This window comes from Oncorhynchus mykiss, chromosome 3, assembly GCF_057628025.1.
Source record: "Oncorhynchus mykiss isolate SJ-2025 chromosome 3, ASM5762802v1, whole genome shotgun sequence".
Lineage (NCBI taxonomy): Eukaryota > Metazoa > Chordata > Actinopteri > Salmoniformes > Salmonidae > Oncorhynchus > Oncorhynchus mykiss.
The window spans coordinates 48,266,053-48,289,983 of record NC_143024.1 but is presented as its reverse complement, the minus strand read 5'-3'; the positions used below and the strand labels follow the sequence as shown (position 1 = coordinate 48,289,983).

Genomic DNA, 23,931 nt, shown 5'->3' with positions numbered 1-23,931 from the left:
TATGAAGCCTTTTATGTGCTTTATGTGCTTTTTTTATTACATTAATACTTACAAAATTAAGAAACAGTGACATTAGCTGATGAAGATTATCGCATAGGACTCAATGTACACGATCTCCTCAGCCTGTGTTTACAACATACCTTATTTTCTGCGTTTATCCAAAAACCCTACAGAAATGCATTTGTCCAACGAACCATGGCGGAGTTAGTGCCTTCAAAAATACTCTATTGCTCTCAATGTCGAACGCGCCCAATGTCTTGGGGGATATCAGTGAGTATGGAAAGGGGTGGAGGCTCTGGAAATGCGTCACTAGTACACAGGTTGTGCCAAACATTTCTCTGCACTGACTGGTGGCACTCGCAACAAGGCAAGGTCTTGATAATTAATGAGTGAACAAAAAAAATCAGAGCCTCTATGCAAATGAGGAGCCTTTATAGACCTTGGATGAGCTTTTTGGATAACGATTCGCTGCAAACTTGTGACTGATCAGCTTAACATCTGTGGATAAAGAGTTAAGCGTGTCTTGCATTTCAAACTTCAAGTATCTGACAGCAATCACGTCTTCATTACTTTGCTGAATGAGGAAACGGATACTGAACATTTGTAGGCTATTGGAATTTACCACGGTTGACCAAACTCATCCATTCATTATTCCCCCCTGCATTTTTAAGACGCACACCTCAACCGATTGATCCGGGAGTGATACAGCAAGATTAGACTACCGCATTCTTTCCAATATATTTTTAAACTCTGTTCAGTGCCACATCGCCATGTCAAGCGATACATCGGATCAGAGTAGGCGGTTCTGTGTGCTGTCTTGGGATCAGGTACGTCGTTTGAACTCAATCATCAGAGAAGCAATCCCGATTCACGGCCGCGGAAATTTCCCTACACTCTCTCTACAACCCCGGCAGATCGTTCAGGTATATCGCGTGCGCCACAACTTCTATACTGAGTATATGCTGTCTACTCTGAATCGCTTCATGTTTTGTGATGTACTGTTAGTATGCCAAGTATGCATGTGCTTTGTTGCAAATAAAATGTCCCTATGGCATATTAAAGTAGTCTATTCACCTATATTCTATTGAGTGATGGAGCCATGTCTCTGACCGACCTGGTCACAGAAGATGTATTATTCTGTATGTCAATCCGAGATACTCATTTAGTATGGCGTGTTACCTTTCGTATAGTATGCATTAATTTGTGGATGTCCATCACTCATTTTGTATGATACGATTTTTTTTTAAGTACAATATGTTACGAATTTGCGAAGCTTATGATATTACGAATTCTAGCTAGATGGTTAACATCAGTTAGGCTAGGAGTTAGGGTTAAATTTAGATTAAAGGGTTAGCCAAAATGGTAAGGGGAAGGTTTAGCTAACATGCAAAGTAGCTAAAAAGTAGTAAGTAGCTAAAGTTGCTAAAATGCTGAAGTTGTCCGTGATAAGATTTGCACCCGCAACCTTAGGGTTGCTCGACGTTTGCGTTTTTATGCCCACTATCCACCCCGACCAACCACCCAACATTAGTTCTTGCCATATGTTACGTTTGGTTACTTATCATACCAGGTTGAGTACCTCCGATTTAAATGTACTATGCATGTACGTCTAGTCTGAGACCAAACTGATGCCCATCATTCATATCTCTTCACTGTAGCAATAGTCATTCTCTAGTTCAGGTCAAAGTGTGAGCTGAACTCCAACCCTGCCCCATATAGGACCTTTACTGTTGACTTCCACTCTGTTCAGTAGTGAGCTTCAGTAGGTGTTAACCCATTAACAATAGCCATTGCGGTAACTCTTTGCAACAATTTAGATTTCTGTAACTGTATTTAAAGATAAGTAGCCTACAGCAATGTGCTGATTCATACAGTTAGTTAACAAAACAGGTCGCTTAATTTACCTTGCTGCTACAGTTTATGTCATCAAATCTCAAATCTCTCATCAAATCCCTTTGTCATCAGTCACCATAGTATATTAATTACCACTGATGAGTCACATTTGACTGGAAGTGTCTTGCACCATTATGGGTCTGTTTCTAATATCCTTCCAGATGGGAGTTTTGATATACTCCACTTTTCTGATATGCCTATTGACAATACCTTTCCAATTGACGGTGGCAGAAGGCTCGGTCATTTTGTATCATTAGAGAACAATGGCGGTCAATGCCAATTAAGATAAGGGAGGATGATTTTTGTTTTCATGAGCATATTACAGCATATTGGATGACTCTCATTCGTATTCCATTCACCCAGTTCAATGTAACATCGATACGTTTAGGCTACTACTTGATACTCAAATTTTCTCTATACCCATCATGAGGTTGCTACAACCTAGCCTATAAATGCAAGTTTACAACGTAGGTGCACACAGGTCGAGAGAGAAATTTGAGGTCACAGACAGTGACACATGGACAGACAATGAAATGAAATACCGTCGTGCACACTCTTGCCTGCATCTAGCTTATATAGTGTGTAATCATTAGTCCAACAGTTGCAAACGAGAGTTTCTATTGGACAAATTCAGGTATGTTATCCCCGTTTTGTTCCGTTTGCTTCCGTTTAAGAAACTTTTTCAACAGAATCAGCGGAATGAATACACCCTGAAACACAGTTCACTTTCATAGCAGCCACTTTGTCTTCCTCGTCACATCTATGCGCTCTACTCCTCTCACCTCTTCCCTTCGCTTGTGGACTTCAATGCACAACACATCAGCTGTATGGGATCAGGTGAAAAAACCTTTCCAAGCAGAACTGCTACACACAGCCTACATTGTTGTCACCATATTAGTTAAAGTGACGTCATAGTCAGCATATTCATAGTCAGCATAGCTAATAAAACTAACATGTTATTAAACCTGCTACAGTGTACAGTCAGAAAGCAGTTACACCGGCAGGCCCCGGTGGCAATAAGTTAGTAATACCAAAAGCTTACCTTGACTTGGAAGAGTTCCACTTTTGTGTTGGAAAGTCATAGCCAGCTAACTAACATAGTATCACTCTGTATGAGCAGGGTGTTTCAGTAGCCTTAACTAGCTAGCTGCATTTGCTAAGTAAGTGAAACTGAAAGTGGAAAAAAATAATCTTTCTTTATTTCTCTCTTGCTTCTCCTTAATTTTGGAAGAAATTAATTTGTTCAACTATTATCCTTCTCTCTCTTTGAGTCAACTACTCACCACATTCTATACACTGCAGTGCTAGCTAGCTGTAGTTTATGCTTTCAGTACTAGATTCATTCTCTGATACTTGATTGGGTGGACAACATGTCAGTTCATGCTGAAGGACGTCATCCGAAAGTTGTCATAATTACTGTGTAAGTGGCGCAGTGGTTAAGGGCGCTGTACTGCAGCGCCAGCTGTGCCATCAGAGTCCTGGGTTCGCGCCCAGGCTCTGTCGTAACCGGCCGCGACCGGGAGGTCCGTGGGGCGACGCACAATTGGCCTAGCGTCGCCCGGGTTAGGGAGGGTTTGGTCGGTAGGGGTGTCCTTGTCTCATCGCGCACCAGCGACTCCTGTGGCGGGCTGGGCGCAGTGTACGCTAGCCAAGGTGGCCAGGTGCACGGTGTTTCCTCCGGCGCATTGGTGCGGCTGGCTTCCGGGTTGGATGTGCGCTGTGTTAAAGAAGCAGCGGCTTGGTTGGTTGTGTATCGGAGGACGCATGACTTTCAACCTTCGTCTCTCCCGAGCCCGTACGGGAGTTGTAGCGATGAGACAAGATAGTAGCTACTACAACAATTGGATACTACGAAAAAGGGGTAAAAATTCAAAAAAAAATAAATAATAATAATTACTGTCTAAGTCTATGGAAGGGGTTGAGAACCATGAGCCTCCTAGGTTTAGTATTGAAGTCAATGTACCCAGAGGAGGACAGAAGATGGCTGTACTCCGGCTATATCATGGTGCTACCCTACAGAGTGCTGTTGAGGCTACTGTAGATCTTCTTTGCAAAATAGTGTTTTAATTATTTGGTGACGTGATTATATTTAGTATAATTTTATCTAAAAATGATCACTTTTTAAATGTTTTACCATTTACATTTTTATGAAATTGACTGAGGAGGATGGTCCTCCCCTTCCAGACAGTGGCTTGTGTTGTGTCTACCAAGGTGGTGCTGCTATCTGTACAGGTCTCTCTTGAAAAATAGATTTTATCTCAATGAGACTAACCATGTTAAATAATCTGGACTGGCCAGTACCCTGCTGTAACTCTCCAAAAAAAAAAAAAACATCTCCAGCCCCCGTCTGCTGGTTTTCATTAATGCCCCCCTCTACATCAGACATGTTCTTATGCATGGGATGGATGGTGGTTATGTAATTGAAAGATCATACCAGCTGGTTTAACAATTAACATTGATTTGACTGACAGTTATGTAGTTAGTCATGATTAATTAATCCAGGATTTTAGGATGTGGTAGTGGATATTTTCAACCTTTATGATAAATGCTTGATTGACTATGCAGGTGCTGTTCCATATTTTGGAACAGGGTGTTCCCCAGGATTAGTGAGAACCATATGTCATCTTCCCAGCCTGACTTTCATAACAACCCCATTTGCTTGCTGAAATAGTTACCAATAAACTGGACACACGTCAGTTCTGTTCAAACAAAAACTTCACATTTTACTCTATAAGCCTCTTCTGAAGAAAAGTAAGTGTAATAACAAACATGAATGAGTCTCTGAAGATCAGCTTGATTTTATGTTCTTTAAATAGGTTTAGTGTTTTTTGGACTTTCTTATGGCACCACTCATAGGAATAGAATAATTGTTACCCAACAGTGTTTTGGGAACATACGTTTGACAACATTTCTGCTGTGAGTGTTAACATACTATTCAAATAATGTGTTGACAATAGTGTTTGCGCGATATTGTCATCTGCTGTTGTCACTTGCCAGTCGCTATAGCATCCTCAAGTCAGGAACGTTCTCTTGTGATCAGTGGCGGTTCTAGCTTGTTTGGCTCACTGGAAATAAGAATTTGTTCTTAACTGACTTGCCTAGTAAAATAAAGGTACAATTAAATATGTCATCACACAGACGGCCATAGCGAAGGAGGTTTACATAGTTTACAGAGTGCATACTTCTCTGATCTGGAGAGATCGCAGGTAGTTGGTCAGAAGGTTCTGGAGGTCCTAGGAATATAGAGAGATGGATAGAGGTACTGAATGCAATTGAAAGAGCGAGTTAACATTTACATTGTTGATTATTGAGGACTACAAGGGTGCCTTCCAATCAGACACATGGATGCGTAAAAGACACAGCATCCCAATGGCGTTCAAAGTAGAGGTCGACCGATTAATCAGACTGGCCGATTAATTAGGGCCGATTTCAAGTTTTCATAACAATCGGAAATCTGTGTTTTTGGACACCGATTTGGCCTATTTTTTTTAAATATATATTTTTTTACACCTTTATTTAACTAGGCAAGTCAGTTAAGAACACATTCTTATTTTCAATGACCTAGGAACGGTGGGTTAACTGCCTTTTTCAGGGGCAGAACGACAGATTCTTACCTTGTCAGCTCACTGATTCAATCTTGCAACCTTAGATTAACTAGTCCAATGCTCTAACCACATGACTCTCATTGCACTCCTTGAGGAGCCTGCTTGTTACGCGAATGCAGTAAGCCAAGGTAAGTTGCTAGCTAGTATTAAACTTATCTTATAAAAAAACAAATCTATCATAATCACTAGTTAACTACACATGGTTAATGATATTACTAGTTTATCTAGCTTGTTCTGCGTTGCATATAATCGAGGCGGTGCGCATTCGCGAAAAAGGACTGTCGTTGCTCCAACGTGTACCTAACCATAAACGTCAATGCCTTTCTTAAAATCAATACACAAGTATATATTTTTAAACCTGCATATTTAGTTAAAATTGCCTGCTAACATTCATTTATTTTAACTAGGTAAATTGTGTCACTTCTCTTCTTGCAACAGAGTCAGGTTATATGCAGCAGTTTAGGCCGCCTGGCCTGTGTGAAGACTATTTCTTCCTAACAAAGACAGCCGACTTCGCCAAACGGGGGATGATTTAACAAAAGCACAATCGTTGCATGACTGTACCTAACCATAAACACCAACGCCTTTCTTAAAATCAATACACAGAAGTATATATTTTTAAACCTGCATATTTAGCTAAAAGAAATACAGGTTAGTAGGCAATATTAACCAGGTGAAATTGTGTCACTTCTCTTGCGTTCATTGCACGCAGAGTCAGGGTATATGCAACAGTTTGGGCCGCCTGGCTCGTTGCGAACTAATTTGCCAGAATTGTACGTAATTATGACATAACATTGAAGGTTGTACAATGTAATAGCAATATTTAGACTTATGGATGCCCCCCGTTAGATAAAATATGGAACGGTTCGTAATTTCACTGAAATAATAAACGTTTTGTTTTCGAAATGATAGTTTACGGATTCGACCATATTAATGACCAAAGGCTTGTATTTCTGTGTTATTATGTTATAATCAAGTCTATGATTTGATAGAGCAGTCTGACTGAGCGATGGTAGGCAGCAGCAGGCTCGTAAGCATTCATTCAAACAGCACGTTAAGGTTTTCTTCCGGTGAAGGAAAGGAGGAACAAAATACAGCGTGGTTATTATTAAACATCTTTAATAAACATAATGAACAATACAAAAACACTAAACGTAACGTGAAAAACCAAAACAGCCCTATCTGGTGCAAACAAACACAGAGACCGGAACAATCACCCACAAAACACTCATAGAATATGGCTGCCTAAATATGGTTCCCAATCAGAGACAACGATAAACACCTGCCTCTGATTGAGAACCACTCCAGGCAACCATAGACTTTCCTAGACTACTATACTATACCACAATCCCATAACCTACAAAAAAACCCAAGACAAAACACACCACATAAATAACCCATGTCACACCCTGGCCTGACCAAAATAATAAAGAAAACACAAAATACTAAGACCAGGGCGTGACACAGCAGCTCTTCGCTGTGCTTCAAGCATTGAACTACTTATGACTTCAAGCCTATCAACTCCCGAGATTACGCTGGTGTAACCGATGTGAAATGGCTAGCTAGTTAGCGGGGTGCGTGCTAATAGCATTTCAGACGTCACTCGCTCTGACACTTGGAGTAGTTGTTCCCCTTGCTCTGCAAGGGCCGCGGCTTTTGTGGAGTGATGGGTAACAATGCTTCGAGGGTGGCTGTTGTCGATGTGTTCCTGGTTCGAGCCCAGGTAGGGGCGAGGAGAGGGACGGAAGCTATACTGTTACACTGGCAATACTAAAGTGCCTATGAAATACAAATCGTATAGAGATAAATAGTCATATAAATACTATATTAACCTCAACCTAAAACCTCTTACCTTGGTATATTGAAGTCTCATGTTAAAAGGAACCACCAGCTTTCTTATGTTCTGAGCAAGGAACTTAAACGTTAGCTTTTTTACATGGCACATTATTGCACTTCTACTTTCTTCTCCAACACTTTGTTTTTGCATTATTTAAACCAAATTGAACATGTTTCATTATTAATTAATTTGAGGCTAAATTTGAGGCTACATTTTTATTGATGTATTATATTAAGTTAAAATAAGTGTTCATTCAGTATTGTTGTAATTGTCATTATTACAAATAAATTAACAAAATCGTCCGATTAATCGGTATCGGCTTTTTTTGGTCCTCCAATAATCGGTATCGGCGTCGAAAAATTATAATCGGTCGACCTCTAGTTCAAAGGGAGAGGTCAGTTGGGGAGAGGCTTGTGTTGTGCTGTCCGTCAGAAAAGTTGGAAAGACTCTCGTTCAGCCAATTAATAACGTAGAACAGCGTTTTCCCCGACCAAACAGCTGCATTGGACATGCGTTTTAGTTTGAAGGCAGCCTTACTCTGTGGTTCAAGTTGTATCTCATTTCCCCCTAAGTCCTCAGCCTCTCACCCTTGACCTTCCATTGACCCAGGGCCTCCTGCCAAACCCTCTGAGTCTCTTTGATAGGGAGTTCCTCCATGAGTAGACATGTTTATGGTGCATAGGGCTTCTCCACTCCTCATATTAGTGGCATATCTTGTATACTGAAGGAAAATGTAAATGCAACAATTTAAGATTTTACTGAGTTACAGTTCGTATAAGGAAATCAGTCAATTCATTAGGGCCTAATCTATGGATTTCACATGACTGGGAATACAGCTATGCCTCTTTTGGTCATATATAGAATACCTTAAAAAAAAAAAGCTAGAGGCGTGGATCAGAAAACCAGTCAGTATCTTGTGTGACCCCCATTTGCCTCATGCAGCATGATCCATCTCCTGGAAGAACTGGGACATTTTCAACTTCCAGGAATTGTGCACAGATCCTTGTGTATTATCATGCTGAAACATTAGGTGTTGGAGGCAGGTGAATGGCACGACAATGGCCCTCAGGATCTCATCACGGTATCTCTGTGCATTAAAATGGCCATCGATAAATTGCAATTGTTTGTTGTCCGTAGCTTATGCCTCCCCATACCATAACCCCACCACCACCATGGGGAACTCTGTTCACAACGTTGACATCAGCAAACCGCTCGCCCACACAATGCCATCCACGCGGTCTGCCATCTTCCCGATACTGTTAAAACCGGGATTCATCTATGAAGAGCACACTTATCCAGTGACGTTCGAAGGTTAACATTTTTCTACTGAAGTCAGTTATGACGCCGAACTGCAATCAGGTCATGACTCAAGGTTTGATTTTTCAAGAGGCTTTATTACTGCCACTTTAAATTAGTTTGGTACACATCCGGTGGATAGGGAGCCATTTATTATATTCAACATAGGAGGGCCAAGCACAGGAAGCAGCTCTTTCAGTAGTTTAGTTGGAATAGGGTCCAGTATGCAGCTTGAAGGTGTAGAGGCCAAGACTATTTTCATGAATGTGTCGAGATATAGTATTAAAAAACTTGAGTGTCTCCCTTGATCGTAGGTCCTGGCAGTGTTGTGCAGACTCAGGACAACCGAGTTTTGGAGAAATACGCAGATTTAAAGAGGAGTCCGTAATTTGATTTCTAATGATCATGATATTTTCGTCAAAGAATTTCATGAATTTATCACTGCTGAAGTGAAAGTTTGGGGATTGCTGCTTTTTAGTTAGCTTTGTGATAGTATCAAAAATACATTTAGGATTGTTCTTATTCTCCTCAATTAAGGATTAGGGTTAGGGCTCTAAGTACCATGCAGTATCGGTCTTTCCAAGCTAGTCGGAAGACTTCCAGTTTGGTGTAGCGCCATTTCTGTTCCATTTTTCTGGAAGCTTGCTTCAGGGCTTGGGTATTCTGTATACCAGTTTCTTATGACAAATGTTTTTTGTTTTAAGGGGTGCGACTGCATCTATGGTATTACGCAAGGTTAAATTGAGTTCCTCAGTTAGGTGGTTAACAGATTGGACTACAACAATGTCATTGGGTAGGCAGAGGGAGTCTGGAAGAGCATCAAGGAATCTTTGGGTTGTCTGAGAATTTATAGCATGACTTTTGATGATCCTTGGTTGGGGTCTGAGCAGATTATTTGTTGCGATTGCAGACGTAATAAAATGGTGGTCCGATAGAACAGGATTATGAGGATAAACATTAAGATACACAATATTTATTCCACGGGACAAAACTAGGTCCAGAGTATGACTGTGACAGTGAGTAGGTCCGGAGACATGTTGGACAAAGCCCACTGAGTCGATGATGGCTCCGAAAGCCTTTTGGAGTGGGTCTGTGGACTTTTCCATGTGAATATTAAAGTCACCAAAATATATATTTTTTATATTTGAATATGCCATGACTACAAGGTCCGATAGGAATTAAGGGAACTCAGTGAGGAACGCTGTATACGGCCCAGTAGGCCTGTAAACAGTAGCTATAAAAAGTGATTGAGTAGGCTGTATAGATTTCATGACTAGAAGCTCAAAAGATGAAAACATACTTTTTTTTTCTTAATTGAAATTTGCTATCGTAAATGTTAGCAACACCTCCGCATTTTGCGGGATGTGCGGGGGATATGGTCACTAGTGTAACCAGGAGGAGAGGCCTCATTTAACACTAAATTCATCAGGCTTAAGCCATGTTTCAGACAGGCCAATCACATCAAGATTATGATCAGTGATTAGTTAATTGACTATAACTGCCTTGGTAGTGAGGGATCTAACATTTAAGTAGCCCTATTTTGAGATGTGAGATTTCACAATCTTTTTCAATAATGACAGAAATGGAGGAGGTCTTTATTCCAGTAAGATTGCTAAGGCGAACACTGCCATGTTTAGTTTTGCTCATCCTAGATCGAGGCATAGACACAGTCTCAAAGAGGATAGCTGAGCTGACTATGCTAGTGGCAGACTCTACTAGATGGCAGGGTGGCTAACAGCCTGCTGCCTGGCCTGTACCCTATCTTATTGTGGAGCTAGTTGAGTTAGACAGGGCACTACATTCATAGATAAGATGAGAGCACCCCTCCAGCTAGGATGGAGTCTGTCACTCCTCATCAAGCCAGGCTTGGTCCTGTTTGTTGGTGAAGAGTGCCAATTATCTACAAATTCTATATTGTGGGAGGGGCAGAAAAGTTTTCAACCAGCGATTGAGTTGAGACTGCTGTAGAGCTCATCACTCCCCCTAACTGGGAGGGGGCCAAAGACAATTACTCGATGCTGATCTTTCCATCTGATTTACACGCTGAAGTTATGTTGCGCTTGGTGACCTCTGACTCTTTCATCCTAACGTCATTGGTGCCAACGTGGATAACAATATCCCTATACTCTCTACACTCACCAGTTTTAGCCTTAGCCAGCACCATCTTCAGATTACCCTTAACGTCGGTAGCCCTAACCCCTGGTAAAGAGTGTATGATCGCTTGATTATTATTTTTTAAGTCTAATACTATGGGTAATGAACTAGGGTGTTCTCGGGAAATGACTAGGGTGTTCAATTTGTCAGAGCTAATGGTGGGAGGCTTCGGCGTCTCAGACCCGGTAATGGGTGGAGGAGAGACCAGAGAAGACTCGGACTCTGACTCCGACTCGTTGCTTAATGGGTTGAATGTTTCTGTCGGCTGAATGAGTGACACCGGTTGAGCATTCCTACAGTATTTCCTTCCAGAAGCCATGAGAAAATTGTCTAGCAGCGGGGACCGTGCGAGAGGATTTATGCTACCATCTGTACTTATTGGTGGCACAGACGCTGTTTCATTCCTTCCTACACTTAAATGTCCCTTTCCTACACTTAAATTACCCTTGCCTAAACGATTGCGTCTGAAGCTGGGCTTCCTCGCCATAAGGCGATCGCTCTCCTGTATATTATGAGTACAGCGACTGCATTTAGAAAGCATAATGTTAATGTTACTAGTTAGCTTCGGGTGGTGGCGGTCGTGTAGAACCATGTCCAGATAAAGTGTCCGGGGTGAAAAAGTTGAATGGAGAAAAATAAAAAATATTAAACGGTAATTAAAAAGTAAAAATCTTAAAGTTGGCAGGTAGCAAAGAAATGTTAGCAACAAACCGCACAGCAGCACGTAAACAAGTTTACAAGTTGTGACCGGAAATGACGATAAGGAAAATGATGTTTAAGATGGTTAAACTAGCAAATATTTTATTTGTTTTCTCCTCTCATTTAAAGCTTCCTGATTTTTAAGCTAGCCAGTTGATAGTAATGCTAGGATGAATGTCATTACACTTCTTTGGACACTGTGTTATCAAACCTCCAAACAAGCTTCAATGCCATACAACACTCCTTCCGTGGCCTCCAAATGCTAGTAAAACAAAATGCCTGCTCTTCAACCGATCGCTGCCCAAACCCTCCCGCCCGACTAGCATCACTACTCTGGATGGTTCTGACTTAGAATATGTGGACAACTATAAATACCTACAGTTGAAGTCGGAAGTTTACATACACCTTAGTCAAATACATTTAAACTCAGTTTTTCACAATTCCTGACATTTAATCCTTGTAAAAATTCCCTGTCTTAGGTCAGTTAGGATCACCACTTTATTTAAAAAATTTGAAATGTCAGAATAATAGTAGAGTTATTTATTTCAGCTTTTATTACTTTCATCACATTCCCAGTTGGTCAGAAGTTGCCATACACTCAATTAGTATTTGGGTAGCCTTCCACAAACTTCCAACAATAAGTTGGGTGAATTTTGGCCCGTTCCTCCTGACAGAGCTGGTGTAACTGAGTCCGGTTTGTAGGCCTCCTTGAGTGGCACACGCTTTTTGATGGCCACTCCAATACCTTGACTTGGTTGTCCATAAGCCATTTTGCCACAACTTTGTATGCTTGGGGTCACTGTCCATTTGCGACCAAGCTTTAACCTGACGGATGTCTTGATGTTGCTTCAATATATCCACATAATTGTCCTTCCTCATGATGCACCAGTCCCTCCTGCAGCAAAGCACCCCCACAAAATGATGCTGCCACCCCTGTGCTTCATGGTTGGGATGGTGTTCTTCAGCTTGCAAGCATCCCCCTTTTCCCTCCAAACATAACGATGGTCATTATGGCCAAACAGTTCTATTTTTGTTTCATCAAACCAGAGGAAATTTCTCCAAAAAGTATGATCTTTGTCCCCATGTGCAGTTGCAAACTGTAGTCTGGCTTTTTTATGGCTGTTTTGGAGCACTCGTTTCTTCCTTGCTGATAATGATAATGTCGATAAAGGACTCGTTGTACTGTGGATATAGATACTTTAGTACCTGTTTCCTCCGGCATCTTCACAAGGTCCTTTGCTGTTGTTATGGGATTCATTTGCACAGTACGTTCATCTCTAGGAGATAGAATGTGTCTCCTTCCTGATAGGTATGACGGCTGCGTGGTCCCACTGTGTTTATACTTGTGTACTATTGTTTGTACAGATGAATGTGGTACCTTCAGGCATTTGAAAACTGCTCCCAAGGATGAACCAGACTTGTGGAGGTCTACAATATTTTTTTGGCCGATTTCTTTTGATTTTCCCATGATGTGAAGCAAAGAGGCACTGAGTTTGAAGGTAGGCCTTGAAATGCATTCACAGGTACACCTCCAATTGACTCAAACGATGTCAATCAGAACCTTCTAAAGTTGTGACATAATTTTCTGGAACCTTCCAAGCTGTTGAAAAGGCACAATCATCTTAGTGTATGTAAACTTCTGACCCACTGGAATTGTGATAGTGAATTATAAATGAAATAATCTGTCTGTAAACAATTGTTGTAAAAATGACTTGTGTCACGCACTAAGTAGATGGCCTAACCGGCTTGCCAAAACTATAGTTTGTTAACAAGAAATTTGTGGAGTGGTTGAAACACTTAGGTCGGAGTCATTAAAACTAGTTTATGTAAACTTCCGACTAACTATAGGTGTCTCGCTAGACTGTAAACTTTCCTTCCAGACTCATATTAAGCATCTCCAATCCAAAATTACATCTGAATTGGCTTCCTATTTCGCAACAAAACCTCCTTCACTCATGCTGCCAAACATACCCTCGTAAAACGGACTATCCTACTGATCCTTGACTTCGGCGATGTTATTTACAAAATTGTCTCCAACACTCTACTCAGCCAATTGGATTCATTCTATCACAGTGCCATCCGTTTTGTCACCAAAGCCCCATATACTACCCACCACTGCGACCTGTATGCTCTCGTTGGCTGGTGCTCGCTTCATATTCGTCACCAAACCCACTGGCTCCAGGTCATCTATAAGTCTTTGCTAGATAAAGCTCCGCCTTATCTCAGCTCACTGGTCACCATAGCAACACCCACCCGTAGCGCGCACTCCAGCAGGTATATTTCACTGGTCATCCCCAAAGCCAACACCTCCTTTGGCAGCCTTTCCTTACAGTTCTCTGCTGCCAATGACTGGATTGAATTGCAAAAATCACTGAAGTTGGAGACTTATATCTCCCTCACTAACTTTAAGCATCAGCTGTCAGAGCAGCTTACCGATCACTGCAGCTGTACACAGCCCATCTGTAAATAGCCCATCCAACCAACTACCTATCTCGTCCCATATTTGTTTTTGTGCTTTTTTACACACCAGTATTTCTACTTGCACATCCTCATCTGCACATCTATCACTTCAGTGTTAATTGCTAAATTGTAATTACTTCGCCACTATGGCCTATTTATTGACTTACCTTCTTACTTAATTTGCACACACTGTATACAGATTTTTTCTATTGTGTTCTTTACTATACGTTTGTTTATCCCATGTTTAACTCTGTTGTTTTTGTTGCACTGCTTTGCTTTATCTTGGCCAGGTCGCAGTTGTAAACTGCCTAACTGGTTAATCGGGATAGCCCCCCTTTTTTTAAATTTTCGCCTAAAATTACATATTAAATCTAACTGCCTGTAGCTCAGGCCCTGTAGCAAAATATATGCATAGTCTTGGTACCATTTGAAAGGAAACACTTTGAAGTTTGTGGATTTGTGAATTGAATGTGGGAGAATATAACACAATAGATCTTGTAGAATAATATACAATGAAAAAAACAACATTTTTTTTCTTCCTACAACCATCTTTGAAACGCAACAGAAAGGTCCCAAATCTAGCCATCACTCTGGTTGTAATTCTGATGGTGTCCACAAGAGGGCAGCAGTGTATGTGCAAAGTTTCAAACTGATAACTTGAAGTAGGAGCAAGCTACTTGACATTTAGAGTGAAGTCACCCAGGTACATTTGGGCTAATCGTGAAGGCCACATTTACATTTGCATTACATTTATCTGTAAGAATGTTGTCAAATCTGTATACTTAGACTTTGATTTAGCTCTTCCAGTATTAATAGCCATATTGTAAGTTCAACATTAGCAAAACACCCCGTTTTCAAAACTTCATAACTCTCCATATTCTTGCAATTTTTGTCTAAAAGGAAAAGGCTTGCTGTCAAAGGTCAGCAGCAACATTTTGCGACAGATACGGGGTTTCCGCATAATACCGCAAAGCCCAGCTCATTGGCTATCTAGCTAGCTTTGTTTGACCCTGATTGGTGCTTATTTGACAAAGTTAGTCAATCAAGTGAAGACCGCCTGTGTCATTAGGCGTCGCTCTCTGACCAAATTTGGTGTCCTATAGGATATACTACTCTCCTCATGATATAGTGAAGTCTGGTTACGTTCTAGGATCTCTGAGGAAAAAATAAATATGTAATTTGACTGGTTGAAACAACGTTTAGGGTAAAATTTTCAGATTCCCTTCTTTGCAAATTGAATGAGTGGAAATACAAAATCGATCGTGCATGCCATATGGACCTTTTTTATGGATCTGAAAAAGGATTTTATTTTTTATTTATTTATTTATTTTTATTTTACCTTTATTTAACCAGGTAGGCAAGTTGAGAACAAGTTCTCATTTACAATTGCGACCTGGCCAAGATAAAGCAAAGCAGTTCGACAGATACAACAACACAGAGTTACACATGGAGTAAAACAAACATACAGTCAATAATAAAGTATAAACAAGTCTATATACAATGTGAGCAAATGAGGTGAGAAGGGAGGTAAAGGCAAAAAAGGCCTTGGTGGCAAGGTAAATACAATATAGCAAGTAAAACACTGGAATGGTACTTTTGCAATGGAAGAATGTGCAAAGTAGAAATAAAAATAATGGGGTGCAAAGGAGCAAAATAAATAAATAAATAAATAAAATACAGTTGGGAAAGAGGTAGTTGATAGGGCTAAATTATAGGTGGGCTATGTACAGGTGCAGTAATCTGTGAGCTGCTCTGACAGTTGGTGCTTAAAGCTAGTGAGGGAGATAAGTGTTTCCAGTTTCAGAGATTTTTGTAGTTCGTTCCAGTCATTGGCAGCAGAGAACTGGAAAGAGAGGCGGCCAAAGAAAGAATTGGTTTTGGGGGTGACTAGAGAGATATACCTGCTGGAGCGTGTGCTACAGGTGGGAGATGCTATGGTGACCAGCGAGCTGAGATAAGGGGGGACTTTACCTAGCAGGGTCTTGTAGATGACATGGAGCCAGTGGGTTTGGCGACGAGTATGAAGCGAGGGCCAGCCAACGAGAGCGTACAGGTCGCAATGGTGGGTAGTATATGGGGCTTTGGTGACAAAACGGATTGCACTGTGATAGACTGCATCCAATTTGTTGAGTAGGGTATTGGAGGCTATTTTGTAAATTACATCGCCAAAGTCGAGGATTGGTAGGATGGTCAGTTTTACAAGGGTATGTTTGGCAGCATGAGTGAAGGATGCTTTGTTGCGAAATAGGAAGCCAATTCTAGATTTAACTTTGGATTGGAGATGTTTGATATGGGTCTGGAAGGAGAGTTTACAGTCTAACCAGACACCTAAGTATTTGTAGTTGTCCACGTATTCTAAGTCAGAGCCGTCCAGAGTAGTGATGTTGGACAGGCGGGTAGGTGCAGGTAGCGATCGGTTGAAGAGCATGCATTTAGTTTTACTTGTATTTAAGAGCAATTGGAGGCCACGGAAGGAGAGTTGTATGGCATTGAAGCTTGCCTGGAGGGTTGTTAACACAGTGTCCAAAGAAGGGCCGGAAGTATACAGAATGGTGTCGTCTGCGTAGAGGTGGATCAGAGACTCACCAGCAGCAAGAGCGACCTCATTGATGTATACAGAGAAGAGAGTCGGTCCAAGAATTGAACCCTGTGGCACCCCCATAGAGACTGCCAGAGGTCCGGACAACAGACCCTCCGATTTGACACACTGAACTCTATCAGAGAAGTAGTTGGTGAACCAGGCGAGGCAATCATTTGAGAAACCAAGGCTGTTGATTCTGCCGATGAGGATGTGGTGATTGACAGAGTCGAAAGCCTTGGCCAGATCAATGAATACGGCTGCACAGTAATGTTTCTAATCGATGGCGGTTAAGATATCGTTTAGGACCTTGAGCGTGGCTGAGGTGCACCCATGACCAGCTCTGAAACCAGATTGCATAGCAGAGAAGGTATGGTGAGATTCAAAATGGTCGGTAATCTGTTTGTTGACTTGGCTTTCGAAGACCTTAGAAAGGCATGGTAGGATAGATATAGGTCTGTAGCAGTTTGGGTCAAGAGTGTCCCCCCCTTTGAAGAGAGGGATGACCGCAGCTGCTTTCCAATCTTTGGGAATCTCAGACGACACGAAAGAGAGGTTGAACAGGCTAGTAATAGGGGTGGCAACAATTTCGGCAGATAATTTTAGAAAGAAAGGGTCCAGATTGTCTAGCCCGGCTGATTTGTAGGGGTCCAGATTTTGCAGCTCTTTCAGAACATCAGCTGAATGGATTTGGGAGAAGGAGAAATGGGGAAGGCTTGGGCGAGTTGCTGTTGGGGGTGCAGTGCTGTTGACAGGGGTAGGAGTAGCCAGGTGGAAAGCATGGCCAGCAGTAGAAAAATGCTTATTGAAATTTTCAATTATGGTGGATTTATCAGTGGTGACAGTGTTTCCTATCTTCAGTGCAGTGGGCAGCTGGGAGGAGGTGTTCTTATTCTCCATGGACTTTACAGTGTCCCAGAACTTTTTTGAGTTAGTGTTGCAAGAAGCAAATTTCTGCTTGAAAAAGCTAGCCTTGGCTTTTCTAACTGCCTGTGTATAATGGTTTCTAGCTTCCCTGAACAGCTGCATATCACGGGGGCTGTTCGATGCTAATGCAGAACGCCATAGGATGTTTTTGTGTTGGTTAAGGGCAGTCAGGTCTGGGGAGAACCAAGGGCTATATCTGTTCCTGGTTCTAAATTTCTTGAATGGGGCATGTTTATTTAAGATGGTTAGGAAGGCATTTTAAAAAAATATCCAGGCATCCTCTACTGACGGGATGAGGTCAATATCCTTCCAGGATACCCCGGCCAGGTCGATTAGAAAGGCCTGCTCGCTGAAGTGTTTCAGGGAGCGTTTTACAGTGATGAGAGGAGGTCGTTTGACCGCTGACCCATTACGGATGCAGGCAATGAGGCAGTGATCGCTGAGATCTTGGTTGAAGACAGCAGAGGTGTATTTAGAGGGGAAGTTGGTTAGGATGATATCTATGAGGGTGCCCATGTTTAAGGCTTTGGGGAGGTACCTGGTAGGTTCATTGATAATTTGTGTGAGATTGAGGGCATATCTAACAACTAAACTTAATATTATTTCTGGGACCCTTGGGATGATAAATCAGAGAAAGATTTCAGAATGTAAGTACACATTTCAACTTCAGAGGTGAATTTATCAAACCTGTCGCCGTGAAAAAAGTGTTTTGTTGTTAGGAGCTCTCCTCAAACAATAGCATGGAATTTTTTCGCAGTAATAGCTACTCTAAATTGGATAGTGCAGTTATATTAACAAGAATTTAAGTTTTCAGCCGATATAAGACACGGTCATGACACACGGCGCTCCATGATTTACATTTGGCGGAACTCTTATCTCTAAGATGTAATAAAGGTGAAATAAAAATAAATATATATAAAAATGAGCTGCTGTCAATTTAATCTGAAATGTACCATTGTTAAACAAATTACCGTTACTTTGTAGACATGACTTCTCCTCTTCAAGCTACTTCCTTAGATTTGATTGATGGAACAATCCAGCCAATGGTTGCAGCAATACTGCAAATATTTTTATACCAACGTACAAAACTTTCTATAAGCTTATGAATCTCTTGGTAACGTGACAAGTGTGTGCAGATAAATCTGCAAGTGTGTTTTTGATTCACAGCAGAATATTAATAGTTGTAAATGGACTTCTGCAAATCTTATTGAATGTCATGTTTCAAGTTTGTGACTAGGGATGCACCGATATGACATTTTTGGCTGATACCGATATCCTCCTTGCCAAAAAAGGATAGAGATATTTTAACATTTTAGCGGCCTTTTAAGCATTCTAGTAGACTGAAATAGTTTAAACACACACGCACTCTGACCCAAAAAGTTATACGTAAATGCCAACAAATTTTGGTTACTACAAGTTTTGGTTATTACATGATTCCATATGTGTTATTTCATAGATTTGATGACTTCACTATTATTCTACAATGTAGAAAATAGTAAAAAATAAAGAAAAACCCTGGAATAAGTAGGTGCCCAAACTTTTTACTGGTACTGTTGTTGGAAAAGTTATGATTAAATGACTGAACAAATCATTTTAAATGGAACTGTAACTAAGTAAAACTTATACTCTGTTTTATTATGTCTGATTAACAATATGAGTTCATAAGAAGGGATTGTGAGACACGGACAAGGAGTAATTCAAGTTAATGAACACCATTCCAACTAGGAAGAAACGAATGGGTTGTGGACTGTGTAAACACATAAGGTCGTTAGCTTATGGTTGAACCTACGGAACTGAGCTCTGGGGTTTTTAGATAAGACAGTGAGTGCATTCCTAAGTTTTCTGTTAATTAGAACTGTCAGCTCAGTGTTGATCGATAATGTTGAGGGGTCAAAAGTTACCTGGGAGTGTGTTAGTAAGTTAGAATGAACTTTTCACCTCACTTTGTCCCGGTCGAGAGGAGGGGATTCTGTTTAGCAATGAAATGACATCATGATTTGTATATAAACTGTTGCTCGTGGTAAAGTGGCAGCGCGCTCCGAGAATAAATTCTGTTACCTATTATTGAAAAGACACGTCTCCATCTATTTTATGCAAACAAGAATCTTACAAATTCTCATAAAATAGATTAAGGGTTTTCAATTAATGAAAGCACATTGGCATAATTAAATTACACTAGCAACTGTATGTAAATTTGCTTTCTGTATTACATTTTCAATAAATGGGTGAGAAAAAGATTATATTAATTCATTTGAATTCAAGCTGTAACCCGACAAAATCTAGGGGTATGAAGTCAAGAGGTATGAAACATTTCTGAATGCACTATTAAGTGTTGAGTCTAGTTTCACAGCATCTGTAGTCCCTGTCCAATTGATAACTGTAATCTGACTGGACACTGCTACTTTGTTGCAAAAAGCAATATAAGGCTACTGATCAAAAAGTTACTAAGAATTTAATATCATTTGGCATTAAGGTGACCCACACCATTCAATTAGCTTTAATTATATACATACCAATCATGGAGCCCATGTCTGTCTTTGCTGTAGAGCCCATGATGTATGTCTATGCGCTTAGGGGTGTACTGTTGAATGAAACTGCAGGCCTTTGTCTGTCTGCAGCCTAACCCATTATGTATAAATAGAGGCAGCTTATGATCTGATGGACATGATGAGAGTGTTAATTACTGTCAGACTGACACTAATCTGTCAGGACGAGGAGATTTGAAGGCTGCAATGGGAGGAGGTAGGGAGGTAAGAGTTGGAGAGGTGTTTTGCTAAAGTGTGATGCAAGTACTTGAGATATAATATGTGTAGGATCTGTACAATAGGTTAGTCCAGTTTCCAGTTGTATTTAAGATTGTTTGCTCTTTGATATTTTTTAAGGAATTTTTTTTCTTATTTACAACTGAGACCTGGCCAAGATAAAGCAAACCAGTGTGACACAAACATCAACACAGAGTTACGCATGGAATAAACAAACATACAGTCAAAAACACAATAGAAAAAAAGTCTATATACTGTGTGTTCAAACGGCGTGATGAGGTAAGGCAATAAATAGGCCATAGTGGCGATGTAATTACAATTTAGTAAACTAACACTGGAGTGATAGATGTGCAGATGATGATGTGCAATTAGAAATACTGTTGAGCAAAAAAGTAAATGAGAAAAGATTGGGGATGAGGTAGGTAGATTGGATGAGCTATTTACACACCTATCAGTGTGTGGGCTTTTTATAAACATTAGCTAAAATGATTAATTCTTAAATTAAAAGTTTCTCTGTATTTCATTGCATTTTACTGCATATTGTTACATGCAAAATCAGTTAAAAAATGTATGGTAGAACATGGTAGTACAGCCTACCATGTTCTACCATAATTTTTTTAAATTGGTGAAATGTAGACTACACATTTCCTAGCATCTAGCTTACATATCTGCCTGTGCTAAAGCCTTATTGAGAGTGTTGAGGATTCTGACTGAAAGCTGTGATCACTTTCAAATGCAAGTTACACCGATTCTTAACCGAAAGAGCTCTTTGGATTTTAAGAGTAAATTACATGTTTCCTTTACATGCACGAACTGTGCATTTTAATGGTGCCAACCCACCAAGTGGATTGAGTTTAGCTTTAGAGTGTGCTGTTAGTGCCACATCTTTGTATTTCCTGAGGTCTTCTAGACACACTTTCTCAGTGTGACTGCCAGTGTCTGTTAGCGTGCCATTCCTACCACTATCTAACTATGGAGCATAGACCCAGTGATGTCAGACTTGGGACACCCTCTTCACAGATGATTGTGGCGGTCTCTTTGCTGAACTGGTCCTGCAGATCACCGGGCCTCTGAAAGTGAAACCTTTGACCCAACGGTTGTGGAGATTGGAGCAAGATTTTCTCATTGTCTGCTCCACTAGGGCCTATGCTAAGGCAAGCGCTTACTACCGGTGTGAATCGCAGTGCAGGGGTATAAATCCTATAGCACTAACTGCTGCCGTCTGGGTTGTGTTCATTAAAGCATGCAACAGAAAGCGTTTGAAAAAGTTTTGCAATGGAAACCGAAAATTCGTTTTTCTTATTTAATTTTGTTCCTACTGAACATGGCCCTTGTGAAACAGGCATGACCCAGACAGTGAGTCAGATCCTCAGTGAGTAGTCCTAACTCTTCTGCTATCCTTCTGGGCCTGTTAGTTTCCATTCAAACTGATGGCGGTGATGATTAAATGTATTTTCGTGAGCAGTGTATTGATCTCTGCCTAGTGCTTACACAGCCTATTGACTTTTCCAGAGGCCCATGTTGGAACTTATTGAGAAATGTCTCAAGATGTTTACTTGAGTCTTTGCACGTCCGTGTGTGTGTGTGTGTGTGTGTGTGTGTGTGCTTTGGTTGAATAATGTTGGCAAGGAGGAGGCAGGTGGTCTGGCACATAACCAATTACATTTATATTACTTCAGAAATGTATTTTTTGTAATTGAACATAAAAATGAAAAGCGTTTGAGCGTATGTCTAATACATACTCTGTCTCCTTTACCCAGGTGGTGCGGGCGCGGCTGGAGGAGAGGGGCGTGTCAGTACGAGACGTGCGGCTGAACGGCTCTGCAGCCAGCCACGTGCTCTACCAGGACACTGGCATGGGCTACAAGGACCTGGACCTGATCTTCGGTGTGTCTCTGAAGGACGACCAGGCTTTCCGGCTAGTCAAGGACGTGGTAATGGACTGCCTATTGGACTTCCTACCAGCGGGGGTCAGAAAGGAGCGCATCTCGCCGCTGACCCTTAAAGAGGCCTACGTGCAGAAACTGGTGAAAGTATGCAACGACACAGACCGCTGGAGCCTCATCTCACTGTCCAACAACACGGGCAAGAATGTGGAGCTCAAGTTCGTGGACTCTCTCAGGCGGCAGTTTGAATTCAGTGTGGACTCCTTCCAGATTGGCTTGGACTCGCTGCTGCTGTTTGACCACTGCTCAGAGACGGCCATGTCCGAGAGCTTCCACCCCACCGTGATTGGGGAGAGTGTGTATGGGGACTTTGAGGGTGCCATCGGTCATCTGTGTCAGCGGATCATTGCCACGCGCAGCCCCGAGGAGATCCGAGGCGGGGGGCTACTTAAGTACTGCCACTTGCTGGCGCAGGGGTTCAGGCCCATCTGTGAAACAGAGATGAAGGCTCTGCAGCGCTACATGTGCTCGCGCTTCTTCATCGACTTCTCTGACATCTGCGAGCAGCAGCGTAAGCTGGAGGCCTACCTGCAGAACCACTTTGCCGGCATGGAGCACAAGCGCTATGAGTGCCTGATGACTCTGCACCAGGTGGTGAATGAAAGCACTGTGTGTCTGATGGGCCATGAGCGGCGCCAGACGCTCAGCCTCATCTCTATGTTGGCGCTACAGGTGCTGGCTGAGCAGAACGCCATCCCCACGGTGACCAACGTCACCTGCTTCTACCAGCCCGCACCCTACGTGCGTGACATCAACTTCAGCAATTACTACATAGCACATGTGCAGCCACAGCCACCGCTAGTTCACTACAGTAACTCTCACCATACTTGGCTGCACTGTAACTGAGCTAACAAGCATGTGCAGGGCAGAGGTGGATGTGGATGTGGCATCCAATGTTTCTCTCCATTGGGTTGGAGCTGCGGAATGGCAGCATTGCTCTTTGTCTTTCAAAATAAATAAATAAACTAAGCAAATGGAAATGTGACTTGACTGAAACGATCCTTTACTGCTGTATGATTTTAGCCAATCTTCTCTCAACAATTGTATTTCTCCTCACACAACGTTTGTTAAGTTGACGGTCCTTTTCACATGTAACAAGAATGTTGAAGTAGTTCCTTAAGTGAGAAAGAAATCTTAGATTTTTTTTAAATAAGAAAATAAAAACATTGATTTTGGAAGAAACAAACTATGAAGCTTTATTTTCAGACTGCTGCTTCAGTTATTTTTTAAACAACAGTTACAGGACCAAATATGTATTTTGTTCAGAACAGAAGGGATTATTGTGATTCCAAGTGCCTAAAATGATCTGAGCAATTTTCAAAAATGCCTCTGTAAAGTGAGAGCTGTGTTTTTTTTTTTAGGGGTTTGTGTTGCCTAGATTACTCCAAATCTCTTTTCAGGAACAGACATTCATCTTCATGCGATTTTAAATAAATAAAAAAAAAAAATATCCTCGTGTTTTTTAAATTCTGAAATATGTGTATTATAAGCATAGCCTGTGTAAATGGGAAAGAAAGGCCTTGATATTGTTGGGTTCTGAGAATATGAAATATACTTATTCATGTCACTGAGGGAGTGCTGAGGTTTAGAGTGTACACCAGAAGGGAATGGTTATAGGAGGAACGTATATAGTGTGCAATTAAGCTTGGAATGTGGCAGGCATTGGGGAGAGAGCCATGGATTAGTGATGGAGGGGGGTTCAGGTCAGGTCACATTAAGGGAGAAATAAAAGTTTACAGGATCCATAAACTAGTATCACTAGTGTCCTCCCTAG

General features: G+C 41.3%; 1 protein-coding gene across 1 annotated transcript; it reads left to right on the top strand.

The window, feature by feature from the left end:
- The first annotated feature begins 297 nt into the window (after positions 1-297).
- Positions 298-23,609, top strand: tent5ba (terminal nucleotidyltransferase 5ba). The gene is made up of 2 exons (XM_021596781.3): positions 298-923; positions 21,972-23,609. The coding sequence occupies exons 1-2, from the start codon at positions 771-773 to the stop codon at positions 23,001-23,003; spliced, it is 1,185 nt and encodes a 394-aa protein (XP_021452456.1). The 5' UTR covers positions 298-770; the 3' UTR covers positions 23,004-23,609.
- Positions 23,610-23,931: the final 322 nt, after the last annotated feature.

Coding starts and splice junctions, on each gene's coding strand:
- tent5ba (XM_021596781.3), top strand. CDS start 771: ATGTCAAGCGATACATCGGATCAGAGTAGGCGGTTCTGTGTGCTGTCT. Junction 924..21,971: donor AACCCCGGCAGATCGTTCAG/GTATATCGCGTG, acceptor TCCTTTACCCAG/GTGGTGCGGGCGCGGCTGGA.